The sequence below is a fragment of the Erithacus rubecula genome (assembly GCF_903797595.1).
Source record: "Erithacus rubecula genome assembly, chromosome: 3".
NCBI classification, from domain to species: domain Eukaryota; kingdom Metazoa; phylum Chordata; class Aves; order Passeriformes; family Muscicapidae; genus Erithacus; species Erithacus rubecula.
The window spans coordinates 100251374-100270268 of record NC_136689.1 but is presented as its reverse complement, the minus strand read 5'-3'; the positions used below and the strand labels follow the sequence as shown (position 1 = coordinate 100270268).

The 18895-nt window shown below is 40.7% G+C and overlaps 1 protein-coding gene across 16 annotated transcripts in view; it reads right to left on the bottom strand.

The window, feature by feature from the left end:
• DLGAP1 (DLG associated protein 1) overlaps positions 1–18895 on the bottom strand; it is a 394622-nt gene that overhangs the window by 87463 nt on the left and 288264 nt on the right. For all 16 annotated transcript variants that reach the window (XM_079300752.1, XM_079300753.1, XM_079300744.1 and 13 more), the window contains 2 exons: positions 6812–6989; positions 4469–4709 (listed from right to left, as the gene is read on the bottom strand). In XM_079300752.1, the coding sequence (XP_079156878.1) occupies positions 4469–4709; positions 6812–6989 (419 nt within the window). The remainder of the gene's footprint in view (positions 1–4468; positions 4710–6811; positions 6990–18895) is intronic.

The window sequence follows — 18895 nt, the reverse complement described above, 5'->3', positions numbered from 1 at the left end:
TACACAGCCCCTTAGAGATTTCCCACAAAATACCTGACTTGTCTTGATCAAATGCTCCAATGAATGAAGGAAAACAGTTTGCTCAGCTGAAAGACTGTAATTAGCACATACTCTGTCCTTCTCTAACCTGCTGGCTACACAGCAGGATTTCTTTGGGATTTTTATTTATTTTGCTTTTAAGCAGAAGTGTAATATTATTGTGAATCACCAGATGGCATTGCTGCAGATAACTCCGATATTTCTCTTCACCTAACTCTACAGGGGATAGGTACTGAATTGCAACCTAGTGCAGAGTTTTTCCTGATGTTATTACTTGAGCTCTGTTAGAGAGATGTCATTACATATTTGTATATTAGACTATATTATATATTTGTATGCATGTGTGCTCATGCCTGAGCCCTGACAATGTCATAAGGTTTGTATACACCAAAGGGAAGTTTAGAAACATAGACACAATAAATGTGGGAGAAAGATGTTCTTTAGACTACTTTAACATTTCATTGTTTCTTAATTACTGCATTCTTCAAACCCATTGAAATGATTCACAAACTTCAAATTGTTAACAGGCTGCTTGTTTACTGACTGGATTTGCTGGCTGGAGCGCTTCAGCTACAATAGTGCATCTGCAAATAACCTGGGATCAAATTATGTAATAACTCACAGCTCATTAAACTCCTCTGAAGAGATCAAATGACCTGGGTGTTAATTTTTAGTGCAGCCTATGGTGTATAACATATGTCAGCACTTCAGAGCTGCTCTGCCTCCCAGCCTGCACAGCCCTGCTCCCAGGGATGGCCCCAGTCAGGATGCCTCCATGGGTACCACTGACACTGAGAGAGCAGACATGAGGGTGAAAGGAGCTTTCCAGCTGATTAGCTTTCAAGGCATGACACAGATGTGACATAGAACTTATTTATAACTCCATATAAAGTGTCCTGATTGCATTTTCTTCTCCACATTCAAAACCTCTTAGTTTAAAAAACAAGGATAAAGGGAGTTTGTAGCCAGGTGGGGTGTTGGGAGGAAAGGGTTAAAACCAGAAGATTTGGCAAGGAGGGAATAACTTTTGCTCAAAATGACCTTGCAGCTGGGAATGCTAAAAATGTCAGAGTGGGAAAGAGTGTCCATTTATTACGCCTACTGCTGTTCATCCTCTGCTGGTTTTGAGAAGTAGAGACATTCACAGACATGCTTGAGCCTTCTGCTGGGAGTGAGATATCATAGAAGCACAGCCTTGTGACAAATTGCATGTGTGCAAATCCCTTTGATATCTGGGGCAGGCAGTGGGTCCCCTCATCGTGTGCTAGGATGAACCAAGCCCAACAGAGCCTGTGTCCCAGTGTGTCTCTGCTGCCCAGCAATGTTGGTGAGGTAAGGAAATACCCTTCTCTTTGCATTTCTGCTGTGGTTTGGTGGTTGTCATCATTACCTGTATGTGTTGACTCACACATGGGGATTGACCTCTTCTCCCAGGCAAACAGCAGCAGCATGAGAGGACTTAGTCCTAAGCTGTGCCAGGGAAGGTTTAGGCTGGACATGAGGAGGAACTTTGGTAGCAGACTTTGGTGAGGTTAGGATTTGCCTTTCCACCCTCAGTGTAACATTTCATCCCTTTGGTGACACCAGGTTTGTGCCTCCACCTCCATTTTTACACTTGGGCTCAGTTACATCCAGCTGCAGCCACCCCTCAGAGCTCCCACTGCAGTTCTAGGACCAGTGCAATCTGGGCACATCCTCAGGAACTGAGCTAGAGGTGCAATTCCTGATTGCAGAACTAAACCACCAACGCTGTGTGGCAAAAGGAAATGAAAACCTGAGGCTGCCACCACAACAGCAAGGGCTAACAGGCAAAGTGTGATTTTTGTCCATAGTTCTTGCTTCATCCAGATGCCCTGGAAAGCTGTGCATCATTGTTTTAGAGGAACAATTTTGGATCCAGTAACTGACAGCTCTCCTGTCTTTTCCACCATCAAGCTGGCATTTTCCTGGACTTCCAGCTGCCAAAGAGATTCTCAATATCAGTGTATGATCACAGCTTTGGTATTCGTGAGTTAAAAGCCATGTTCTTGAGGGAATTGCTAAAATTGATGCAAGGAATCTTTCTTGGTTGAACAGGCAGAGATGCTTTAGGGGCAGGAAGACTGTTCTCTCATTTGGGGATGTTAAAACCATTTTTAGATCATTACTGCTCCCATATCTCCCACAAAAGCATTTGCAACATCTCAGTGGAGAAAAACCTGAGATACTGTTCTCCTTTCTGCACGTCTGTCTAGTTGTTGTGCCATTTCCCACTTTATTGAAGCAGATATTAATAGAAACCATCAACATTGCCTTTCATATTTCTCTTCTGTGAGCCAGGCACAGGCAACACCAAAGTAATCAATACAGATGCCTTTGAATAGAATTAATTCAATTCTAATCCCCATTAAAGAGACAGTGGTATGTAAGTCAGATATTAAAAGAGACAAGTTGTCTGAAATGCTGCCAGTGGAAGGGATGGGTCCTTGGAGCCCAAGAATCAGAAAATGAAAAAGATAACTCAGTAAAATTCCCACAGCAGAAAACAGGCATATACAGCAATTTTTAAATGCTTCTATGTACATCCAAAGAGAGCACTGCAAATCATTCCTCTCTGCTTTCAACAGCTTGACTACAGAAGCAATAACCCAAGACATCCTCACCAGACTATGCTTTTCAATATCACAGTTTTGTTCATATGATTTTTTAAATAAAGCCAGCTACCCAGAGAAGACATCAGGCCTCTATGGTTTCACTACAAAAAAGGGACCATAAACAAGAGATAGTTTACAGTACAGATTTTCCTCTCATGTTTTCCAGTGTTCTTGGTTGGTACACACAGCCAACCTTCTCCATTTTTACACCATTATCCCCAGACACAGGCATCACTTTCCTAAGTGACAGGAACAACCTCTTACATACAGATAATGAGCACAGTTATTTTTATAAAGGAAAAATGTTATCAAAGCCATTCTCACAGAACAGAAAAACCTCTTTGGGATCCACCCAAGCTCATCTAACAAAGATGAGTGCACACTGAAAAATCCCTGAAAACTCCCATCCTTCAGCTTTTGCCTCAGAATACATTTGACACAAACTAATACCACACAATGAAGTAGCACACACCTTATGCAAATCCTGTCTTTGTGGTTTGGTGCAAACTCTGTGTGCTTACAAGGACTATTTCTATAGCAGAAATGCTGTCATGTGAATACTATTTCTTTAGTGATTTAGATGAGAATTGCTCTGCAGCATTTGTTAAAAATGCTTTGATGTTTGTGATGCACTGCCAATATATTTACAACAGTATTTAAACTTACTACTTTTAGAAAAATCTTTAATTTAGCTGAACGTTTTTGGTAAAAGGATTTAAAGTGTTCTTTGATGACATAAAACAATTGACAAGCAGCTTTAAAAAAGACTTACAAGGAATAAACAACTGCACCTGTGAGATAACACACAAAAGGACAAAAGTTTACAGAAAACAAATGAAAAAATACAGCAAAAGAGATAGTAGGTACAGTGAAATACATATATTAGTCAATATTAGTCAAGAATATGGTTAGTATATGAACAGTGTATGAATAGTAAATGAAGCTTGCGTAAAACAGTGGAATGGCTGCACAGAAGTCAAAAGAAAGAGGCTCTCTCTCATCCTGCCACAGGGAAGAGCACACACATGTAATGGCTCCTGCCTCTTGCTTTCCTGAATGAGAGAGGCAGATTTAGAATTTGGTTTTACTTGGTTTTTCTTCCCCTTAAGCACTATTTTGGTGACAAACTCTGAGATTCATCATGGTTATTTCCAAAAGAAAAGCAACCTCAAACATTAAAAGGAAGGTTTGAAGTCTCACCTTTACTCCAAAACCTCTCACTCTAGCAAGGCTTGAATAATTTGAAATGCAGAAATAATGTAACAGCAAAATGTGCACATGCACATTTTGACCTGCAGACTGCTTCTTCCTTTCTTCATTCTCACATCTAGATGGGGCCTAGAGAGCTGGAACAGTCTCTTCGAGCCAGTAAAAACCACATCCAGTAATTTATACAATTTATACAATACAACACAATTCAACATTGTGTAAGACTTTATTGGAGGGATCCTTCTCTGCTGGTCACAGCCAGCAAGAACTGCTAACCCAGAGCCTTTTTGTTCAGCCTTGCCAAATTGTGATTGCTCTTTTGGGGAGGATAGCGAGAGGAGACACGACCTTGGACTTCCCTTCTACGTGCTTTGAGCTCAGAACAAATTAGTTTGGGCACAGAAGGAACCACAACTGCATCAGCCTTTGCCTGCATGTGGTTTGAGGCTGATTAGTCTGTCCAGCTCCCTGGTGAAACACGGACTCTTTTAAGGGCTTGGGGTCTGGCAGAAAAAGCTTGATCTGATGGAGATGCCCTGAAGTACCTTCTCCCTGTGCCCCTCTGGGTTCCCCTGCGTGGTACTCACCGGTGCTGCTCTGGATGGTCCTCACCGTGGTGGTGGTGCGCGGCGGGGAGGAGGAGCGCAGCGAGATGCACTCGTCGTCCTGGGAGCAGCCCTTCTCGATGGCTCTGACATAGCTGTGGCTCCTCATGCGGAAACAGCCCGGCATGGGCAGGTCCAGCGCCTCCACCGCCTGCGACTCCAGCTCGCTGAACACCGACTCGCAGACCGACTCGAACTGCCCGTTCACCTCCATCTCACTCACCTGCAACACACGCCAGGGTCAGGGCATCCTGCACCCACTGCCCGACACAAACACTCCCCGGCACGGTGCCACGATGGCCAGCGCCTGCTACAGCATCCCCCGGCACATGGTGAAACGGGACACCCCGGAGCAGCGATGGGGAGGGGAAAAAACCATGCATAAAAGGTGTTAGGCAAAGATTCAGCAGAGTTTGGGCTCTTGGCTCTCCTAAAACTGGTGGGAAGCCTGGAGCCCTCATAGCAGCTTCTGTTTTATGTCATGCTTGGTCCACAGCAGAGATTGAATGTTTGGTCAGTGTGATCATTACATGTAAAAGAAAAATCACACTATCATTGCAAAGTGAGGAAAAAACCAAGAAGGGTCAGCTTAACCCCAGTACACTATCAATGCAACCCACAGGCAGTCACCTGATAAAAACCTGAGTGTCTGGGAAGCTGAAGGGAAAGAAAAACAGGAAGGAGAGGTTGGTAAGGGAACCAGCTTTGCTGCTAGGGAAAAATATAGAACTAAATTTCTGACTGAGAGCAAATGCAAAGGAATCCTTAGACCGTCTGTGCAGCAGACACTAGGTGGTGACAAAGACTTGTGCTCACAGTACTTAAAGAGCATTCAGAAACTTCCTGCAGGTCTTAAGACTATGGAAACCATTTACCTTCGTTTAGTTAGTATTGGATGGTCATGTTTCTAAACTGAGAATTGAACCCTGAGTTTGGCATTAAAGCACAATAATTATCACTGTAGGAAACATGCAGATGGAAACCATCACTTGAGGATTTTGTTAGTTCTCAAGCATGTACAACACCATGTTAACAGAAGATAAGACTATGTGAGGATGGCAGAAAAAAATCCATTAGAAATTATCTTCCAGGATTAATGCTACAGGAAAAATGTTTTACAGAGTCTTTGTACACAAAGTCTTTGGAACTAAAAATTTCCTTTTTTTAAAAGGAAAACATTTAAAAAAGCATGGAAGAGTAGTAAGTAGTACATCAAACAGAATAATCTTACTATGGCAGAGAATATTCAATTCTCAAGTAAGTATCTCTGAATTAATGCATTTTTAAACCAAAAAACTTGTTCACCTTGGCAAATGGTAACCACTCCTTGGCTGACAGTGTTGTGTGTTGGTGTGCAGCTGAACAAGTAACCTGACTTAATGTTCATGCAGCTGCCTCTGACACCTAAATTTCTGGGCTGTTTTCTCCTGACCCTCCTTTTAGAGCATCAGCCCATGCCCTGTGCAAAGTGCCTCACCACAAAATACATGGGTGAATACTCTGAAGTTTCTAAATATACACTGCAGAAAGGGAAACTACAGCTCCAAACTGAGGGGCACATGTATTTGTCATGGCCACAGCTGAAGCCCTGGTGTCACTGATGTCACACACATTTTTTGACGTTGCAATGACTTCATATGCCAGTCACAAGGGGTCAGTATATGGCACTACAAATCCTGCCCGCTGCACTTCTGGACTAGCATAAGGAAGTGCTTCCATCCAACTGATTTACCCAAATGATCCACTTAAGCTAATGAGCCAAAAATCATACCAAGGAGCTAGAGGATGGAGCAGATGAACTACTGGCCCTCTGCCCTGTGGTGTACTGGCACTTTTGTACTTCTTTCAGATCTGTTCCCTATGAATTCAATTGTACAAGCACACTGAATGCAAGGACAGGCTATGTTCTAACATTAAAATACATAAACTGAATCTGTCACAGTGGACTTAGTTTTTCTTCTTGTTTAAGAGCATGAAGATCTCTTATAGGATTTCAGGGCAAAAATACAGACAGATTTTTTGCAATTAGTATATGTACTGTAATATTTTTGCTATTTAGGTGAAAAGTTTGGAGGTACACAAGGTAAAGAATGTGGAAAATAGCATAAAGAAACTAAAATCTCTAATAAAATGGTGGATTACAAATTATAAATAGCCTAATTTTACTTCATCATCTCACTCAGCATACAAACTTTTTTTTTTGAGGCACTCAAAAATTTTTGATTGGAGGTACTCAGCACAAGAACTCTGTTCAATGCCAGTGTTGGTGAGCACCACTTAAAGCAAAACCCAGTTCCTCCTACTGCCCCAGTGCACATCACCCACCTGGCTGATGGTGCTCATGGCTCTCATGTAGCTCTCGTTGCGGGAGCGGAACTTGGGGGATGTCAGCAGCCCTGCAGGGTCCAGGCTGTCCAGGCTCCTGTTGATGGACACTTCACTCACTGCCCTCAGGTAACTGTGGCTCCGGATCTGAAGCTTTGGCGAGTGTTCACTGGATATCCTGGCAGTTTTGGGTGGGGGGAAAAAAAGAAAAAGGAAGAAAAAAGATATTCCGTCAAATCCAAATGGCCTCACCAGGAGTGAGAATAATCAGATGTTTTTAATAGAATGACATGACTTGAGCAAGTTCTTGTTTATTCATAAAATAAAGGCAATGTCAGTACTTTTATTTGGATTACCCCACCCTTTTATTTGGTGGAAGGAAGAGAAAAGGATGGAAAGGATTTTCTTTTCATTTTTTGTAAGCCATGTCCAAGCATAATGGCAAAATCACGTTCATTTTCTTTACTGACTGCAGAATGGAAAGATTTTACACTGTACTGACAATGACAGTATCCAGCTCCAGCAACCCCCCTACTATGTGGGACTTTTGAAGTGACAGCACTGAAATGGCTTCATGAGCTGATTTTAAAAGTGCAAGAGGAGCCACTGAAATGAGCAGCAGAGAAAGCCCTGTGGCCTTACAGAGATGAATGCAGCAACCATCAAAACCAGCTGGGGAGGCAGGTAAAGAAAGAAGAGCTCTGACAGTTCGATCATCTGGATGATCCTGAATTTATCAACTGAACAGCCACATCCTGAAATGCTGCTGGTGCTGTGACTCTCACATGTTCTCATGTATGTACTCATTAAATGGGATGGTTTCTCACTGGCTTTCAAGGGTGTACAGGCCAACAGGGCAGGCAGATCATACAAACCATGCAAAATGCACTCATAGTACACCTTAACCTGGGGAATCATTGCAACAGCATAGGCCATCTGATAAGGTTTGGCATGCTTTGAATTTTATTATTTTTATTTAGACCTGGCTTAAGCTGCAACTTAATGCATGTTAGGGAAGTAGCTTTACACAATGATGTCAAATTAGAAGATTAAAAGTCACAGTTGTATTTCTGAAGTGATAACTTTGCCTAGATTATCAATACAAATGACAGGTGAGATGTACAAGTAATCAAAACCAAACAAAAATCCCTCCCCCCTGCCCCCCCCATTCCCCAGGGAATTTGTACTTCTAATGTGTTCCTGCCATATGTGCTAAGAGTCAGCTAGAACAATCCTCCACCTGTGAGATATTTTATCCTCTATATGTGCTGGCTAAGTGCTGTCTTCACAACCTGAGGCATCCTATGTGAGTCACAGAAAGTGTGTGAAATACACTTGTATGAAATACAATTAATTTGGGGGATAAGTCTTTTGAAAGTACTCATCAATAAATAAAGTATCAAAAGTGTGAGTCTTCAATATATTTTCTGATTTTAAAATATTCTTCAAGTATCACAAAGCAAACTAATTAAAATATTAACTAAATTTTCCATTTAAAAATGTAAATCTCATAGAGATGTTTACAGGTATATGAAAGAAAAATCTGTAACCTAATTACAGGCTTAATCTTTGTCTCTTAGTCTTTAGAAATACATGCACAGCTGACCTGATGAGAAGAATCCATTTTATGTCTAATTCCTGAAGCATTTGCAGATATTTTGTATTCAAGTATCTAATGATGGTAATTAGTATCAGCAATTTCCCAGTGGCATGCACAATTCTGGTAATTGTCAATGCATTTTGGGAGGACGATTCCATTGTGTAATTGCTCACCTAAGTAGTTCAGAAACTGGGTCTGTTTCTGAATGGTCCAATGCTGTAATAAAATCTAGGCCATCTCTACAATACCATATTCTCTGGCTGCTAATTACCTTCCTAATAAAAATACACAAACTTATGCTAATTGTCCAATATTCTTGTCACAAAATGAAGTGAAAGCCTTTGCTTTCCATTTTCACTCTGCATACAGTGCAATACAGCAGCCATTTCCATACTCTTTGACTCCTTACAACACTTGATTCTACATGACAAAACCTGACAAAACTATTAGAATAAGTGGTGCTCCAAACAACTCGAAAAAAGGCAAAAAAGTGGTCAAAAGTCAATTGTTATTAATAGTTTCATTTGTTTACTGCATTTTGGTAACTAATGTTTACCATGTACCTCTTAGAAGAAAATTTATTGTCTGTAATTGGATTTTTAAAGAATAGAATTAATAATTTGACAGACATATTTTTTCTGATGCATGTGACCTACTTCACCACGCTGCAGCTCTGCAAACTGAAATGCATCTCCTAGATTGGTTCAAAATGTATTTTATGATTATGATGTGAACAGTTTGCTGCCAATATGTAGCATGCAAAATTCAAACAAGCTTGATTAGCTGCCAGTTAGTCAAATACATCACCTGGGGCTGGTTACTACCCACTGATTAGCTGAGCTTGCAAGAAGACTGCAGCACATTACAGGATTTGATGTACAGATATTGCCAGACAGAAATCTGCAAGTGCTGAGGCACCTGCCCTTTAGAGTGGAATCAATGTAACAAGACTCAAGTATCCATAGCACAAAGATTTTGCTGTGGTAGCCAGAGTAAGGATCATGTAAGAAGCTCATGGAAGTGTCATGGAAAGCCACCAAAAAGAATGTAGAAATGAATTTTCTGCATGCATTAGTGTTGCATATTATTTTCCCAATTCCGCTTGAAACTAGGGAATTCTCATAAAAGTAGATGTTCCCCATTTTTTTTATTTTTTTTTTGTGGATCCTCAGCACAGCTGCCTTTTTGTTTTTGTTCTTCACTATGCAACTGGCCAGTTTGACACAAATCCAGAACCATATCTTATGTTGATCTGTGCACACCTCCCATCCCCTGTATAAATCAGAGGATGCTGTTGAAGGAGGTAGCTCCTTGCTTTATTGATTGCTACAATCTCTGTTTCATTAGATGTAGTGGTGGGGGAAAAAAGGAAAATAAAAAGGATTTAAACATAGAGAAAGAAACATTGAAGGCTTTCATTTATAATGATTACTGCTGCTTTTATAGCTGTGTAATAAATTGTCACTATATCCTACAGTAAAGTTTAATGAACAGCTGAAATGCCACCTGAAAGTTTGATAATATGCCACTTAGAAATAAATCTGATTATGTATGATGTGCAAGATCCGAATGTATAATTAATTTTCTTGGAGTTACTATTACCAGTAACATGTAAATGAAAACACCTTTTTCTTCCTTGAGGGTTCAAGCCCATCTCTTATTTATCCTGCATTACCTAACTTCCTGTTTGTGCCATTTTAATTTCCACAATAAGTACAACATGCCAGGGACTGAGGCTTTGGGTCAGTTCTTTGGCCAATAGAAAATGCTCTTCTGGCTCCACTCACTGCTTTGGATGTATTAATTGGCAGAAGTGGGATGTGAATATTTAGGTTCTTAAACTCCTCAAGCACGCTCCATCATTTCTGTGCTTCACCCACAGGTGGTAGTTCCACACTGGCTGCACCATGCTTTTTCCTCACACTGCTGCCCTTGCCCCAGGCCTGGATGGGAGCCCAGCCACACCAGCATCCCCCTGATACCACACAGGGTGGGAGTTGCAGCACTACTGGATGTGCTTCCCAAAATCCACAGCAAGAGGCAGCGGGAGGAGATGAGGCTCTGTGCTGCTGCTGCTCTGCTGATTGCCATTGTGGGTTTCCCAAGGGGAATGACAAGGGAGGGAGCCAGCCCTGAGCTGCAGTGGGTGGAAATGGGAGTCTGCTGAGTCCCAGCAGATAAAATAAATGCTCCCCTGGGCAGAGAAAGGCAAATGCTTCTGATTTGCACTGTGCATCAGAGAAGATCAAGGTACCCCGCCAACGAGGCCAAAATGCTACAGAAATTCCATGAGAAGCTCTGGGAGGCAAGAGAATGTTCATTTAATCAAATTTAGTATTCACTTAAGAAAATATGTTCTAGTGAAGCATCTGAACCAGAAGATCATGTAGGTGTATAAAGGAAATCTTTGCATACTGCACTGAGATTTCTGTTCTGTACATTTCAAACACTCTGAAGCCTATTCTTCTGCTTTCATTCAAACAGAAAAAAGAAAATATTTAAAACATGCGCATCCAATTACCCTACCACTGTTGCAACATGCATGGTAAGAAATGCTTCTAACTCGCTGTTACAGATGTGTTTGTATTTACATGATATTAAAATGATTTACATGATTTAATTCAGATGAAAACACATTCTGGTCCCTCATTTATTTGATAATTTGTGGAGTATGGAGTTGATTGGTGTAGACATTTGTGAGAAGAGCTAGACTCAGTTGCTTTGCTCTGGAGGCTACAGGGGAGTCAGAGAGGGACTCTTCATCAGAAACTGTAGTGAAAGGACAAGGAGTAAAGCTACAAACTGCAAAAAAGGAAAAATCAGCTTAGCTATTAGGAAGAAATTCTTTACTGTGAGGATGGTTAGGCATTGGAGTAGATTTCCCAGGGAGGTTGTGGATGCCCTGACCCTGGCAGTGTTCAAAACCAATTTGGATAAGGCCTTGAAAAACCTAGTCTAGTGGGAGGTGTCCCTGCCCATGGCATAGGGGAGGGGATTAGATGATCTTTAAGGTCCATACCAAGCCCTTAACACTCCAGGATTCTGTGGTTCTATATCAAGTGGTTCAGCAATTAACAGTGTTAGCAATTAACAGTGAAATAACTCTGACTATATTCTTGGAAGAGTTCCTATGCCTCGAAAATGTCTTTCAAATGACAAAGAGAAGATAGACAACAGGGATTTACATACGCAGGCAATTTTAGTTTCAAATATTTCATTTTAATTTAGGAGTGCACAATGCACTCTGTCATATACGTATTCTTTATAAAAAGCACTTTCATTGATCACATTTCATTTCTGAATGAAGAAAGGGAAAATCAAGCCTTATGATGGCACCCTTTCTTTTTTTCTTTCCTTTTAGGCCAGAGACAATATAATAAAATGTAGTCCTGAGACTGTATTGTCTTATGCAAGTTCAGCAGTCAGAACTATAGCACAAAGTACAGTGTTGTGCCAGATGGGTACTGTGTTCTGCCAACAGAAAATGACAAAGCAAAGTAGAAGTCCAGAAACATGCCCTGAATGCTTCTGTAAGCCAGCAGAGGAGTGTGCTAAAATTTGCCTTTGGACAAAGACCTCAAAAAATACATAACATGTAACATGAAACCAAGAAAAAATAAACCCCAAAGCCACCACTACTGTTAAGTATCCCACTTCACAATTTTGCTGCATACAACTGACAGCTTGGTTCCATGAGGATAAATTATCCTCTGCTGAATGTCCCACCTCTGGTGTGGCTGGTGGGCACATCCAACATACATTCCTCTGCTTAATTTTATTTGCATTTTAGTGTTGCTAGAAGGTAGAATCATCCAGTGCAGCCTGACACAAGGTGAATACTGAAGGACACACAAGAGAGGAAGATGTAGAGAACAATTTACTGATGTGCATCTGTCTGATCCTACTCATGACATGGGTCACCAAGGCTGGGGTAATTTTTCCATGCTGGCATCTGTGTTCTGCTGCTTTTTTGTGCAGTGAACAGGGAGCTGTCATGTCACTGATGGAGACAAGGGCAGCACATAAACAGTTTTTAGCATTTGCCCTCCCCACCCCAGATTTTTTTGAGTCTGAAGATCTCCTTTTGTGTTCTTGTATATAAACAAGTGAACTTCTGCATGGGGATTTCCTGCCTTGAAGCTTAAAAAAAAAAAGATCCCAATAAAACCTCTCTTTAAGTCCAGACCCTGCTAAAGGGTTGAGTGTGAGAAAGAAAATTTTAAAACTTGGAGATACCCAGAAAAAGCTTATTTGCTGAAGAGCAAATCAATGTCATCAACACAAAAATGGCATCTAATTTCTTCCTTTTGCTTCTACTACCAGATCAGAAATTGTCCTTGCTGCATGGACCAGCCAACACATAGCACAAAACTGCATGGACATGCCTGTGACACAGAGTGTTGCCCATGCTGAGAACAGGTGGAAGTTGCAGTATGATGTATTTGTCTCTGATTTTTCAGATTCTCTTGGGAAATAGAAGAAAGCACTTAAAAAGGAAAAAAACCCAATCCAAAAGACCCCACAATTTGGTGTTATGCATCTCTATCTCCAGCTGTTGTGCAGTTTTTGAGTGAGCACATGGTGTCCTGCCAGAGAGCTTCTGTTTGTTTGAGAGCAGCAGGAACTGGATCAATGTTTTATGGTGGAAAATGTTTCTAAAAAGCCCAGTTCCTTTTAAAACTCTCCACGTCTGACTACTGCCAGCTTTGGAATCAACCATGGGACCACTCTGTGATTTTGTAACAATCCTGTTTTCCTTTTAAAGAACACAGAAGCATTGGTTTTTTGGTTTTTCCCCCCCCTCTTTTTGGGATGTGGAGGTATTGAGGTTGCATGAATTTATTTCATGAGAAATCTTTAGTTATTAAAATATTAGCAAACAAAAATGACTGCTGAGTAAAAATTCATGTATACATTAAAACAAATCTTCCCTTTTATCTCAAAGATCCTCTCAGGTGCTTTGCACAACCAAAAAATACCACAGGCTAATGTATTTAAGGAACATTTCCCTTGTCTTTGACATACTGTATTTTCTCCTTGCTTTCTAGACATGGTGAAAGAATAGAGCACAGCATGAAAAAGGCACATATGCAATTGAGTTGGCATGAAAAGCAGATGGAAGATGATGCAGACAGACATTATACAATTCTCTTTAATAAGAAATCTGGTCTACATGCTGGTTCTGATTGCCATGTGTGTGTGTGCGTGGGAATAGTTGTGAGCACTCTTCCACCCTGGAGGGTGAAAAGAGATTCTGAAAGGTAGAAATAGTTCCACTCGGATGAACCAGCTCAACCCAGTGCTGCCAGGGTAAGCTGCTTCTGTGTAAAACCATTTTTTGTTTACACTAGAAGACAAATCCACCCTATCTTGTCATAAGAATCAGGGTAAGGTATAACATTGTCAGAGCAGCCAGCTTGAGAAGAATAGTTCTCTCATCAGAAGACCCTTTGAGGAAAGCTGTAGGTCTTAATGTCCCCCTCCTGCCAATCTTACTGGGTACATAATCAAAAGGGTTTTGCTGGAGGCAATTAATCTGAGCCTAGACCTAATGCATGACAGACTCTTGCCTTTTTCAGCACAACTCTCTTTTGAGTAGGCACTAATGATCCCAGGAACCAGTGCTGCTCAGCACAGAGAAACATATTTACCCAAGCTGGGAAAGATCTTGCCTTGCATCAGATGCAATGGGCAGTGAATGCAGACTGCCTGAGGGCCTGAGCAGGTCACTCACAGCCTTGCCTGGAGCCATTTGGACCTTGCTGGGCTGAGAACCAAGCCCTTCACCACTGCTTTGATGGACTCATTGCCAGCACAAAAGTTATACCCTCCTTTCAGCAGATGCCACTCCTTCATCTCTCCTCATCAAGGCCAGGATTATCCACCTGATTCCACATCACTTTCCATTCTTGCTTACTTCAGCACCACCTCTCCTCACCGGTGAGGGTCAGAAATCACCTGCAATCTGCTCAGATGAAATTCTTATTTTAGCAGTTCGAGCATTTCCCCTTGTACTATTACATGTCCTACCAAAATGTCCCCTCCAGACTCCCTTTAGATACTGGAAGGCCTAAAGAATATTAAGAAGATATTTGCTGTTGCAGTCTTTGTGAAATCATTGTCTTCACAAGCTTGGACCTCACCTGCTTGGCTAAATTTTCATGTCACCCCCATTCTATGATAAAAGTTTGATTAATTCAGCCAGTGGGAACACCAAAGAGTTACAGCTCCCTGCAAAACCACAAGAGGAAAGCAGTTACTTTCCAGGAATGTCACCTGGCTGTGTGCTGAGCTGGCAGCACAACCAGATCTGCCTGCTTAGCACCAGGATTTATGCAGGAGCTCTGGCTTGCTCCTGGGAGTGGGAGGATGGAGCTCCAGCTCACTAAAAGGCATCTTCTGGGAAGACTTCCCATAACTGAAAGGCCCTCCTGTGCCACTCCAAGTTACAATATTGGGTAGTATTTGTCTACAAATAATGTTTTCTATGTAAATGCTAAAAAAGTATTTGCTCTGGTGAATGCCACTGAAAACTTGCAATGCATTTTGAGCTTTCAACTCCACAGGTCCTCCTGGACTTGAAAGCAGGCAATGATCACCCACACACTGCATGGCCATGTGCCTGAAAGCACTGTCACATATCTGCATTTGAGTCACCTCCTTCAGAAACACATTGCCAAATATCCAGATTAGATCTGCATAAACAGCTCCCAGTGAGATTAGGGAAATATCTTAGTTTTGCAAGTCAACAACATTACTCCAAAACCTTCACATACATAAAAAGCCACCTGCATTTTCCAAAAAATGCATTTTACATATGCAGCAATTTTTCACTTCCTATTCAGTATTCTGCCATTTCAAAACTTTTGGCTACCTAGTAGAGGGAAACAAAAAAAAGCAAAAGCAGCAGATTCAGCACCATCTGTACAGATGTGCAACACAAACCAAGCTACTGGAGAAATGGAAAAGCAAGCACATTTTAAAGCAATGAGGAGGGTAGGCTAGTAACTCTGCCAGGGAGAAGGGAATAATCCCAAATCCAGCTAAACTAAGGGGGTGAGCTCACCTTATTACTTCTCTGAGCAACAGCCCTATGTCCAAATGAAAATTGGAGGCAGCAAGATTCAACACAAGGCAAAGCATGCTACCTAACAAATGCTGTGAGTGTCTCACCCATTGTGGGCACACATTATTTCTTGATAACACTTGCAAATTGTAGACCTGGAGTGTAATAGGTGCTGGTGGTGACCATGAATTTTCTCTCCTTTCTTGATGGGGCCATTTTGAAAGATCATAGATGCCCTCTCATCAAGTGGCTACTTCAGTATTATCTATTTTAGCTGGTTTGTGTTTGAAGAACACCAAACAGTTTAAAATGCCTGAAGAGAAGCCTGCCTTTTCCTCTTTTATAAACAAGTAGTTCTCACTTAGTACATTTTGTTTCTCTGCAGACACCTGGAAGATGGTGACTTGAAATAGGATCCAGCTACTCCTGAGGCACAGGGGTTGGGGTGGGGTGTGATAGGACACAGCAATGAGCTCCTGGATAACTCTACTGCCATTTTCTTGAGATGTGTCTGCATAAGTACAGGTTAGAGCTCAGATATGACTTGCAGCTGTCTCTTCCTGATAAAAAAAGCAAAGATTTTTGGGGAAACTGACTAAGATAAAACCCTGCAATTTCTCCTGTCATACCAAAGAAGCTAGAAATAGTAACTTTTAATCTATGTTTTTATGGAAAGTAATGTCTGGATTGCAAGTAATATAAAATGATGGTATACAGTAGGGTTTCTAGAAAATTCTTTACTGATAATCTAGGCAGCACTCTGTTGCTCTGGGGGATTTTCCCTTTTCCTACTGATCTTACCAAGCAGAAGCAATACCCCAGAAGCAGGGAGAATTTCTCCATGTAGCTTTACCACAGCTATTGCTCAGAGGAAAAGAAGAAGCCATCACTTTCCCTTCAGATTCTTTTACATCAAAGGAAATTCCCCAAAACAAACCCAGATAATTCCAAACCCCCAGCTATCCACGTATATTTTAATATTCTCTTTTTCCATTACCAATTGTTTCCAGTTTTGTTCTGCAGTAATTTCAAAAGGACCTGTTTGCAGTACTGAGATACAACATGAGGTTATAACCTGTTTTTTCATATATATATATATAGTGGTCTGGGCAAGCTGTGTTGCCAATGCTCTTATAAACAGGGCCAAAGCACTAAATATCTCAAGGTGGAAGTCTGATGTCAATATCCATTATGAAAATCTTCTGATAAACAGAAGTTTATTGAAAGGATGTGAAATTATGCTTAATGCACATTGTTTGATTTTTTTTCCTCCATATAAAAAAAACCCCAACATATGCTTTCTGTGTTATAGGCTGTTGTTGGGGCAAATTGGTACAGAATAAATCCCAATAAAGCAGAACTAATTTTATTTTTGAGCATGAGATAACCAAAGAAATAAATGTCACAAGAAATCTGCATAATAATGCAAAATCCTGCTTGGGACTGAAAGGGATCTTTTGTTTTTTTGCAAATCTTTAAAGTAGGTATTTTTTAATCCCCTGAGCCAGAAATACCCTGAAACATTTATTTGGATCTGTTAGTAAAGGAATGGACAACCAGTTGTCATGTAATTCATCACACTGTCAGTGTCAAGTACAATGATTCAGATGGAGGCAATGAGAATGTAAAAATATTTCCAAAGAATGGATGTCCTTCAGGGTTGTGGCACTTCAAAAGGCTTGTGCAGCTCATTTTAAAGGAAAAAAGCCTTAACTCCTGAGGAAGTCAAGTGGTTTCTTGACCTGGAACAGTAGGCATTCTTATGCATTTCCAATTTTTTTTTTAAATTTAATTTCCATACTTGAAATTAAAATATATAGTTTACTGAATTGGTACTGAATTAATACACCTCTCTTTTCCAATGAAAAAATAAAAAAAAAAAGCACAAGTGTCTGTGTTTGCATTGAAGGGGATAAAGCCAGTTCCTTACTGATTTATAGTGTGCTTTCTATCCCATCTAAACCATAAAACAAACAAACACTGGGTGAATGAATTAAGAAAACAACCCCTCTTCTTTTCAGAACATAATGCATGGTATATTATGGTGAAGCATATATGGTGAAGTTGAAGATGGCCTTTGGTCCTGCTCAGAAGATGAAAATACTTGGATATCTATGCATTTGATCAAAACACCATAACAGAAAAAACCCCAAAGCAACAAAAAAACAGTCCCCCAAAAACCCTCTAATTTTTTTTTCTGGAAAAATATAATCTACTGACATTTAAAACTACAGACAATTGACTGGTGGTTCATGGGTTCAGATTTCAGTGTGGACTGAAATTTGCTGTGTGACCTGGAGCAGAAGTCATATAAACCCTCAGTCTCAGAAAACAGGTATGTCAATACTTTCCTACAGCCCCTCTGTGGCTGTGGGTGGCTTTGTGATGCTGAACTAAAGTCAGCAAACATAACTGAGCTTCTTTGATGGAAATGAATAGCAGCACCAATTTTTTATTGTATTACTGGAAGCTAAGGTCACTGAACAACTGAAACAGGAATCTTCAGCCCCAGAGACTGACATTGTACATAAAGTAGAATACCTGGTTAATCAAGAATAAAGAATGTTGGGAGTGATGGTCAAAAGGTACTTGAGAAGAAGTATATTTTCTGATTAAAACCATTATTGACTATGGATGGTGATTGGGATGAATATGGTATCATCTCAGGTCAATGGTTTTGCTAAGGTATGACAGAACTGCTTGAAAAGCTCTGCAGCTTAATAAAGCTTCAGTAACCTATTGAAAAGTTTAATGACTAAAATAACAATTTTAACTAAATTATAATGAAACCTGTATTACCATCTAAAGCCCTACAACTCTTATGAGGAGAGACAGAATTTTGCCCTGAACTTATGTAATTTAATTCTGTTATATGAGTAAGTGCCCTCTTCCTCAAATGACCTCTTCCTTAAATGGCTGTTGTACACAGAATAGGTATTTTTACTGCTCTGTCACCTTGATTAGGAAGACAATAACATTATGATAACATTAATCCATTTTTATTATCAGCATCACCAGAGCAGAGACCTGTGTTTGAGCAACAGTATGTCTTCATGTGCAGGTGGGATGCCATCTTCAAAGGGCTGCTCAGCATCCTGAGACTCTGGTTTCTCTGGTGATGTGTCAAGTAAGGGCCAAATTGTGAATCCATCGAATTCTGTCCCTCCAACTAAATATATATGGGGGTTGAAGCTAAGCAAAATTAGGTTGAGTGTTTCAACTCTGCAGCAGCTTTACGTTTTCTGGAACTATCCAGGAAGGGATGGGTCAGTTGTTAATGGCATGAACACACCTGAGCTGCCTGCTGCTATATGGGCATGCACTGACACATCCCAGGAGATGGAACAAGCACTGGTCTCCTGCTCACTGTCTAAACAAAGTGCTGCACCATGACTAGACAAGCTAAGCTGCTTCAAAT